The sequence below is a fragment of the Panicum hallii genome, chromosome 5 (genome assembly GCF_002211085.1).
Source record: "Panicum hallii strain FIL2 chromosome 5, PHallii_v3.1, whole genome shotgun sequence".
Taxonomy (NCBI): domain Eukaryota; kingdom Viridiplantae; phylum Streptophyta; class Magnoliopsida; order Poales; family Poaceae; genus Panicum; species Panicum hallii.
The window spans coordinates 37,910,413-37,921,110 of record NC_038046.1 but is presented as its reverse complement, the minus strand read 5'-3'; the positions used below and the strand labels follow the sequence as shown (position 1 = coordinate 37,921,110).

Here is a 10,698-nt window from a genome sequence, read left to right as displayed (position 1 = left end):
TGAGTTCATATCGAATAGATGCTCTGCTAATAGGACCGGTAGAAGTCGGGTGATTTCCTGTCACTCGCGCGATATAGGAGTTGTAATGTTTACATTACTGTAATCACTATAAGGATGACGGACGGGGTTATGTGCAGTATCATGGAAAGGAATGATACCCCATCTGTGTTGTTAAATTGGTTAAGGTCGCGGTGTGTGCCGATCGGGGTTAAGCGTTTGAAAGTACTAACCACATGCCGCGAAATATGGTAAGCGGTAAGCCTAGTAACCAATCGGCCCGAGGAGTGGACATACCTCCCACCACATGTATTTGGTTCTTCTGGTTACTTGATTCGACTGTGGGAATACGTGTTGCAAGGGCAACCAGGAGTACGGGTTTTGTAGTCGCGCTACAGACGTACGTCCTGCACTTTGGAAGTGCGTATGGTCCTGCAGTCGCTTGTGGTGGATCTGATCCACGAGTCGGAAGGAAAGGCAAACGGTTGCTTCGGAACGACCCTTTGGTGTTCCAAGCGTGTGAGTTAGGTTTACCTTGCAAGGTTAAATTCGATTCAGAATCGTTCGCTTCTCACGAAGATTGAGACTGCTTGATCCCTTTATCACACAGAGTAACAAGAGCAACTATATGATGAGTAATGCTGACGGTTGATGTAAAGAGCTCTACCTTGCTTGAGTAGTTATAGGTGCTTATCTAGAATGGATAATCACATAGAACTTGAAAGCTAAAAGTTGACACTAAGGATCTACTCTTCGTTGCTTTTCAGCTGAAAACTCTACCCAAAGCTAAAAGCCTTCATAAGTCTAGTTACATGGCTATGTATACCATGAACGGGTAAGCCTTGCTGAGTATATTAGTATACTCATTCTTGCTAGTTACATGTTTTTCAGGTAAAGTCTTTGAGGACCCTGCTCTTCCCCTGCCTTGGCCCTGTGCTCTTCCAGATGATTGGTCCGTGGAATGGGATCCGTCCCCGGCCAATGCTGATGATGCCGAGTGATGTCGTGCCCGGGCTTAGCATGACATCCGTCTTGATGACGTGCTGTAAATCATCGCGTATGTTTTCCGCTGCCAAAAATCATAACTTTAACAGTTTGTAATGTTTTCTCTAAATTTGGAACTTCGTACTACTCTTAGAAACTCTTGTAATGTAATTCTCTGTAATGTAAAATATGACGGTGACTGTATCTCTGGACTCACCTTCGTGTGAGGTAACCTTATTGATCCTGTGTTCGGTGGTTTATCGGGACGTTACCCGACAGGCTAAGAGATTATACCGTTTGAAGCACGTTGGAGCCCTCAGGAATGGACTCGCGTACTTGAGCCGGTATAATTCAGGTTGATTCTGCCACACCAAGGAAGACCTTATTTACAACACCAACAGCGTCATACATTGTGGATGGCTTCTACAACTCCCTCGAAGTCATCGGCAAGCTCGTCTTAATCTGCTAGATCATTCTCCTCAGGGAAGACAGGCTGCAAATGGCGGAGCTCATGCCCGAAGCAGACCTATGCAAAGGCCAGAGCGGTTGCAGCCCCTTGGTGTACCCATGGGTGGCGACTTCCCTAACACGGTTTGGAATGTCATGCAAGCGGTCGACGAGTAACGCGCCGTTCACCGCCTTGGACGTGCCGTTCGCTGATTGCTGGAAGGCCTGAAGTTGTGACTCCAGAGTTGTTCATATCAAATGAGAGCTGATAAGGAAAAGCGCATGGGGAGAGGTTCTATTTAGAAGAGAAACCTACCTGCTACTCTAGCATCGGCATGGGACAGCATCGCCCGGGTAGCAGAAGTTTTGCCCTCAGTGGCAGAGAGAGTAGCTTGGGTGGCCTCAACAGAACTCTAGCCACCCTATCTCGCGAGTTGCGTCGGAATACAGGTCGCGGGTTTCATTCCTTTCACGAAGGAAGCGCCGTGCATTGTCTCCATTGTAGGAGTCGGCGGAGTTGGATGAAGAACCAGCTGGTGCTACAGAATGGGCGTCACGAGCGATGCCAGAAACTTCGCTGATCACCATTGGTGGATGGGGGGATCTAGCAAGAGAGATAGCCCTGCAAGTTCAGAAGAATTAATGGCATGAATACGAATAGTATGGAATGCGAATTCGTTCTTACCCCTGGCTATGAAGACGGGCGCGGAGCGGCAGAGTGGCCTCGGGGATTTCCACCATTGGCTGCTTGTCACGATTCATGGTCGCAGCTTGAACAATTTGAAGGGTGGAAAGGTTTGGAAGAGATAAGAAATTGCAAAAAGTGGCAAGGGCGAATCTATTTTCTCCTCTCCTCTGTGCCTGGGGTCTTTATTTATAATCGCATGTGGGTGTAGTGATAAATACCTTAGGGCTCGTTTAGCCGACTTTCAATGAGGAAGATGAAGCGTCGCCTTATCAATTGGAAAAGTTACGCGAGGAATGATGGGAGATATGGTGGACGTGGAGTTATGGGAGCTGAGGTTCGTGGAATTTGATATAGAAGATATGACATCGGCTGATTCAAAATCGGCTAATTAAATATTATGTTATTGGGCTGGATTCGGGCTTCGTCAAAGGAAAGATAGTGTTATGGTTACTTGCATGAATTTTGAAGCAAAATTATTTATTTTGAAATTGGGGGAGTCGTATTTAGAGATGACGTCATCAAGAAGATCTAGGAGTCCGATTCCTTTTGGAAAGTCATATAGATATAATAGTTTTATCTCATTTTGAGTCAAATTTGTAACGGATTGTAATTGATCAGGAGTCTTCAGTTTTCAGAGTAGGAGTCTTCAGTTTTCAGAGTATAAATAATAGGAGCAGTCAGGTTTTGTACGAATAATCATCAATCAATACAATTTTTCTCAGCACTTTGCCAAAACCCTAGAAGGAAGAGGTGGTGTATTTATTCTCGGTGAATTATTCAGCAAGTGGGGCTACATCAAATCGATTTCCGGCTTGTTGGTAAGTTGATATCTATCAGATTTTCAGGCTTAATTTGATTACCGGCGCATCGCTGTAGTTGCGTCAAGTTTAATCTACCAATTTATTGATTTCTATCAATTTCTTGTAAGGCTGCATCGTTCGGTCTCTTGCTAGTTCTTAATAGATTCACAATGTATCTAGTGATAATCATATATTAATCGGCTCTCATCTAACCCTTTTATGCAGTAATCCGATAGCCGATTTCTTCATTGATTTTCACTAAATCTATCTAGTTATATTTAGTCTTGGACTTTGTTGTGGGTAATCCTATCAGCTAGTTCGTTTGCTCTAGTTTTGTTATTTCAAGCTATCTTAGTCAGGTCTGATCCTTGAATAATAATGCTAGGTCAAGTTTTACCGGCTGGATTCGATTATCAAACAACGATAACATGATTGCAATAGCTTGATAACAACAATCGGTTCTTTTAGCTGATTTAGAACTCAATGATAACCATAAATTCTAATATAATTAGATGCATTGGCTAATTATACTCAATTTATCACCTTTCTACTAGCGTTGTCCTGGTTAAGTCTGATCCGACTAATGGTGATGATAAATTAAGTTTAGTCAGACATATGTATTTAGTTATGAAGATTTTATTCTTAATATTGCTTCATTAAGAATTGGCTTTGCAGCTGATGCACGGATATATTTATCGGACATCCTGGCCAATATGCTATTTGCAACTCTTCAAAATTCTAAGCAACACGTCTCTCGTTATTTACTGATTAAATTTATTGGCACGTCTTGAATCTAATTTACAGGACTTACATTAGAAATAAGCAGAGCTTCCAAGCTTTAGGTTGATTTCTCATATTGCAACGATTATTTATCAATATTGCGACAAACCGCGAGAGGATGGAAATTCTGATGGAACGCTAGCACTGTACTTGATATTTGCGTGCCTTTTCTCCTCTTATCTGTGACTCACGCATCCACCTCCCTCCAAAATGGCACCCGCATCCGTGGCTCTCCACCCTCCAACGACCTCCTGCTCTTTCCCCACCGGCGCCGGGCGGCGCAGCCGCCCCCAATGGGGCCCACCTGCGTCTCTCGCACCACTTCCCCCGGCGGCCACGCCTGAGGTGCCGCGCCGCCTCCTCCTTCCAGCGGCTGCCGGCATTTGGGACTTCATCTCCGGCGGTGCGGGTGGTGGTGCCGCCGCCGCGTCCCTCGCCGTCCGGCGAGGTATGCAGCTCTTCCGCCAGGTAATTGATGGGAGATTTTACTTTCCTTTCCCATTTATCTTTTATAATTACAGAGGAGCCCCTGGAAATGGGTGCTGGGCTGCCGGTATACGTTCTTGGGTACTACTGTTACTTTTTTTTTTCCTCGGTTGCATTGCAGGGAGATGTGGCTGGCTCATTGGCAGAATTCGACAAGGCAGTCGAGATGGATCCACGGCAGAAGCAATGTACGAGCCCCTAACCTCTGCTTTTGTTTGAGGTGTGCTTGTCAGTGTCATTGTGCCAGCTTTCTTGTATGCATTACATTGCCGTAGCTGGCAGCTAACGCCTTGCTGTAGATCTTTGGCAAAGGGGTCTGTCGCTATACTACCTCGATAGGTGCGTCGAATGATCTGAATTGCGCTTAACAGTTAACATCCATGATCAATGAATAGTCTTTACATAAGAGCATTATATAATGTGGTTTATTTTCTGAGTTGTTCCAACATAGGTTCGAAGAAGGTGCAGAGCAGTTCAGGCTAGACGTTGCAGCTAATCCGAACGACACTGAAGAGTCCATATGGTGCTTTCTGTGTGAGGCTCAGCTATGCGGCATTGAGGAAGCAAGGAAACGGTTCTTGGAGGCAAGTTATCTAGGGTTGTAAACTTGTAATCATCTACCAAACAAACTACAAACCTGACGTGCATTCACTGTTTTCAGGTTGGTTTGGACTCAAGACCTGTAATGCGTGAAGCATACACGCTGTTTAAAGACGGTGGAGATCCCGAAAAGGTTGTTTTAGCTGAAGTTCCTATGTGCATATGCAATTTGTGTTCCCATAACTTGTTTTTGAGTATTTCTTGATATTTCCTGCTGTCCTTTTTTGTTTTGGCTTCAGTTAGTAGCAAACTTTTCAAGTCGCTCAGATGGTGAGGTCTTCTATTCTTCATTGTATGCTGGACTTTACTATGAATCACAGGTATGCAATGCCTAATGAGGCCCAATTTTTAGTGCAAAAACATCTCTTAGTTTTCTCCAGGAACTGATTTTTTTATAATTGGGTTCTTCCATTTCAAGGAGCCTGTCAATAAAATTTTCCGTAACGTTTTTATTTCTTTTATGCTGATTCACTAGCTTCTCTAAGTATTCCTGATGAACTAATATATTACAGTCTGTATTTCAAGGCTGTACTGATGAACTGATATATATTGATAACGTTTTGTCATGGATTACAGGTAGATATTTCATCTTTTTGAAAGAATAGGTAGATATATCATCAAATTGGTACATCTCTAGGAAGTGTATGTAGTCAACTATCTAACTGAACGCTTCATTCTTACAGCAAATAGGCCAACAACAAAACTCTTACATCAAATTTCTCTTTCATGGTTGTTACAGTTAGAGCCTCCCTTATCTTTACAAACATTCACATGAGTACATAACCAAGTTGTTTATGAGCTGCATTTGATGCTGAGCAGAAGGATGCGGAGAAGGCAAAATCTCATATCGTTGCAGCATGCAAGTCGCCATACGGATCAAGGTTCCGCTTTCCTCCCCCCGTGGCCTGTGATGTGCACTTATTGAGAGTCGGCATGCCCACTAAAAGTCCAATTCTCCATCTTCAGGTCTGGCGATTACATGGCCTCGCTTGCGTTTGTCCACTGCCAGTGCCGCAACTGGGATCTAGAGTGAGAGAGACCATCATGCTTGAAGCAGACCCCGACGATTCCGGTTGCAGCTAGCCAACAGACTGTAACATGGCAATGGGTATTTTAATTTCTTCGCATGGTGCAGACTGTGAAGATGCTTGCAGCCGGATCCTCTTTGTTTGGATGTGTAGCCTCCGCAGTCACTAGAACTGATCCTTGTCAAGTGCCGGCTGATTTTGATTTTTGAGTCTGACTGACTGACAGGATATGGAGTGCATTGTTTCAGAGAAGAGAATAGTTCAGCCGTTCAGGTGACCAGGCACGTTTATCTGCTGCTGTACTGCAATGGCATTCCGCTAAGGCGCTACTAGATGGAAGCGTCAGGAACTGTAAGCAAGCAGTAAACTAGGTTGAAGACCGAAATAAAAGGGAGGTTGAACTGGCAGAATGGCAAGCTGAGATCTCTGAGCATTGGGACCGAGCTGCCGGCGCCGTCTATCTGATCCGTGGCCCAATCTCTCTGCAATTGTTATCCTGCGTCCTTGTGCGATGTGAAACCGTGGTGGTCGCACGGCCCAGTTAATCGGCACGCCAGCCCAGCCCGCGCGAGAGATGTTGCGAGGGTGTGTCATGTGTGTATCTCGAAATAAAGGGCAGAGCGCTGGAGAATGGCTGGCAATCAGGCGGTCCCCTCGGACAGCCATTCTACAGCAAATAGTGGCCCCGGACGGTAGGCCAACCGACCAGCGGAGCGCAAGGAACACGTGCTATTCCCTAGTACGCACAGTACCTCTTTATGCAGGCAATGGCATCTAGATGGCCAAGGACGGCACTGCACTAACACGCCACTAGCACTATTCGGCTCAAAACTATCTAATAGTGCCGTGCCATGTCAGCACGAGGCAACACTATTTAATCCTACATGCTATGTCGGCACGTCGTGCCGATCTCCCAGCCTCAGAGGCCGAGCTTGGAATTACACGTAGAAAGCTGAACATAAACTATAGACATACCCAATCGTTTGGGTAAAGCAAAGAATTACAAATAAGAATTAAACTCGTGTTGTTTCTTGTTAGTATTGTCTTTGAGAATTACAAATAAGAATTAAACTCGCGCATGGCCCTGACGGCCCCCGGCTCCGCCAGTGCCCAGCCTAGACACTACCCTACGTCATTTCTCTAGTGTCGTGCCAACACTACGGACACAGCAGCTTATTGTTAAATTTCATCACAAATTCATACAAATATGCATCCATGGCTCAAAACAATCATCTATTTCATCATGAACTCATACAAATGTATCTATTTCGTCATAAATTTATATAGAGATACATCATTTTATAAAATAGATTGACAAACATCTCTTCCATAACAGTATGGGATGCGACATGGGCGGATCTACTGTAGGTGCATGGGGGTACAGCTGTACCCCCAAAATTTTTGTAAAAATACCAAGTATGTATGCCCCATAATACATTGTATGTATGTAACACTTTATATTTAGACCCAAATACTCATCCGTGAGAGAAAACAGCCAAGGTCCAGCCAATCTTCCTTCCCAAAGCCCAAAAGCCCAATGCACACCCCACGTATCTGATGGAAACCAGGAAACGAAACGACGCCGATCAGAATCGACGTTCTGCCTCCTCGCCTGCCCCAGACCCTCATTGGCTCATTGCCGTACACAAGGGGCTGCTGCGATCGCTGCTCAGCAGCCAGCGGCAGGCAGGTGGCCGCCGCGGCGACCGGCACGGCGGCACGGCTGCATAGGTGTACTCCGTACTCCACAGGCCCAAGCACCAGCAAAGTCAGGAAAGGTAAACTTGAGTCCTGTTTCCTACTAATCAATCCATTTTAGTTTTAATTTTGAGAAGTTTGTGCAGCGATCTTGTTTTCCGTAGTCAATTTTTGGGAATTATTCATCTGTATGACTTAGAAATATTTAATTCATCTATTATATGCTTTGTAAGAATAAGTTGTAATGGAAACATGTAATTTGTTCCATCTATAACCTCCTAACTATTTATCTATATTTGGTTGTCGGATTATATCGTCCGAATGTTGTCAAGTTGCATTGTCTAAATTCGTACCCCAATAGTTAAAATCCTGGATCCACCAGTGGGACGCGATAATTATGTCATAATTGTGTCATGCTTAAATCGTGTCGTTCCTAGGCTAACACTATGAGCTGGGATAGTGGCAGGGGCGGAGCTGCACTTAACGATCGGGATCAGCTGGCCCCGATGAATTTGTGAAAAATCAGTAGGAATCATTGTTCGTTACCAGTAAGAATCACTGTTTGAAAGAACCTCAACATGTCTAGGGAGGGGTGAATAGGTTAATTTGTAACTTTAAAATATTTTCCAAACAGTCAGTAACCCAAATATCCGGATACTCCGGATATATATCCGGATACTTCGGACTTGAGGTCCAGAGTTTCTGGATATTATCTCCGGAATATTCGGGTATGAAAGTTCAAAGACAAATAATAAAATACAGGTGTAGAAAATTTAGATCAAGTAAATTTGCAAGTACCAGGGGTTCCTTCTAAGTGTTTCTCACAAGCTGGTTCAATCTAGAAGCTTATAAATAGGTAGATCAAGCTCAAACCCTAGAAAGTTAGTCTCACAACCAAATAGACAAAGTTACTGAATCAAGGCCATTATAATGTTAGTGTGAATTATTTGAAGTCTCTTGGATTTAATTGCAATTCATCATATTTGAAATTGTGGATTTGATTTTATTTGAATGGTTCCCAATTTGTTTGATTCAATCGAGTGGAATTTGAATTTGAATGGGCTATTCAAATTCAAATTCAAAGGCTAATCACTTAAACACCCCGTGGGCCAACACCCCAAGCCGGCCCAACCTCCTTCTCTCTTTCCCCACGTGAGGCAGCCCACTAGCGCACGGCCCAGCCCACCTTCCCTCTTTCCTTTTCTCTCCCGCCGACACAGCCCGCACAGCCCACCAGGCGCTCCACCGCGCCTCTTCGCCTTCCACCGGGGCAGCTGACAAGTTAGGCCCGCTTGTCAGCTTTCCCCTTCCTCCGCTCGCCCTCAGCGCTCTGCCTCATCCTGCTCTGCTCCGCCCCGCGACAAGGTGCTTGAACCGTCGTTCCCCTTTCACCCGCGCCTTTTCCCCTTTCCCTTCCACCGCGGCCCCGCTCGCTCGCGTCACCTACCGACACCGCTCCCCGCTGTCCCCGCTCCGCGACACGGGAGCGAAACCGCTGCGCCTCCCGTATCGGCCACCGAGCTGCGCCGCTCCGCCGCGATGCCACCACGTGTCCCCGTGCCACAGCCATCCCCTCGACGTCCGGGCCCGCGCCGCAAACCCTAGCGCAGCCCCTTAAGAACCCTCGAGGCCACCGCCAAGAACCCTAGCCCCCTCGTTGTGCTCTGCCCCTTCCGCCGCCGACGCACCAAAAGAGGAGAAGAGGGAGGAAGTGGAGGAGAAGAGGAGTGCGAGGAGGAGGAAAAGGCTGTCGCCGCACCGGAGCCCTGCCAGGCCGGCGCCCGTACGACGACCACGACGAATCCGCGCGCCCTGCACGGCCTCGACCCGCCTGCACCCGCTCGCCACCGCGTCAGGTCTTCCGCCAGCGAGCCACCAGTGAGCATCGCCGCCATCTCCCTCTATCCCTTGCTACTGGTGTGAGGCACGGGCCGCTGATGAACCCTCTTTAGCCCGGCCTTAGGACCCCCTTTCCCCCATCCGGCCGCCGTGCCGCTTTTTGTGCAGGGACCCGTCACGCTGTAGATCACCCTGCAGCCGCCGTCGCCCTCCGCCGCCGCATCGTGTTACGTGCCCGGGATGCCCGTGCCCCACGCATGGCACGGCCACACCGCGGCCCTGGGAGGCCAGGACCCGCGCGTGTGCATGCGACCCTGCGCCGCGATTCCAAGCCGAGCCCCAGCCCCGCCGCGCCGCCGTTGGGCCTAGCCGAGCCCCGGCCTCGCCATGCCGCGCCACGACCCCGCCACGGCCTTGCCGTGCGCGGTGACCACGCGACGCGGGCGCGACGTCGCGTTCGCATCATGGCCATGACCCCTCAGTCATTCCCTCGAACACACATGACCCCTCGGTCATTCCGTCGAACACACATGACCCCTCGGTCATTCCCTCTTAGTCATTCCCCCTCGGTCATTCCCTCGAACGCACACGCATAGCATCTACACACGCGCACACACACCACTGCCTGCCACACCGGATCTAGCAGCCACACTAGATCTGGAGTGAGACCGACAAGAGGGCCCCGCGTGTCGGGGGAAGCAAGGAGCGCTGCCCCCTGGGCCCATCTTGTCACAGAGAGAGAGAGAGAGAGAGGGAGAGAGTGGTGGGTTGTGGGCCGGCCTGTTAAGCCGAGCCGGCCTACATGCCCAGCCAGCCCAAGGACCGACCGGCCTGCTGAGCCGCAGGCCGAGCTGACCTATGAAGCCAAGCCGAGCCTGGATGAGCCTCGAGCCGGCCCAACCCCCTTTGGGCCCAGAACCAAGTCGAGCCTTTCCCTTTTCCTTTTCTTTTCCTTTTTCCCGGCTTGACTGAGGGCCCCACCTGTCAGCCTCGGACCCCTTGACCATTGACTGTTGACCGGTCACTGTTGACCGGTCAGCGCTGACGTCAGTAGGGCCCACTGCTGATGTTAGCATGTACTGACCCCACCGTTTTCAGACCCGGGACTACGGGACTGTGTACATAACATAGTTCATACAGGATTAGGGGATAGGACATGTCCTATACCTTGTCTATGTTGTACTCTACTCACATGCGAAGTAGGACTAGTCAGTACAGAAGGAAACTACTCGAGTTGTACTCGAGTACAATTCCTAGGCTAGTGTCGGACTAGGATTCATGTAACCCTGTCCTCCCGGATATATAAGGGTGGGCAGGGACCCCTCAAAACATAACATCAACACCCAAGGCA

At 48.0% G+C, this 10,698-nt stretch overlaps 1 protein-coding gene across 1 annotated transcript; it reads left to right on the top strand.

Moving 5' to 3' along the window:
- Positions 1-3,885: 3,885 nt before the first annotated feature.
- On the top strand, positions 3,886-6,226 carry LOC112891641. The gene is made up of 8 exons (XM_025958547.1): positions 3,886-4,164; positions 4,304-4,370; positions 4,482-4,521; positions 4,634-4,766; positions 4,844-4,915; positions 5,022-5,102; positions 5,602-5,663; positions 5,749-6,226. Exons 1-8 carry the CDS (start codon positions 3,907-3,909, stop codon positions 5,813-5,815), a joined length of 780 nt encoding a protein of 259 aa, XP_025814332.1. The 5' UTR covers positions 3,886-3,906; the 3' UTR covers positions 5,816-6,226.
- The last annotated feature ends 4,472 nt before the right edge of the window (positions 6,227-10,698 follow it).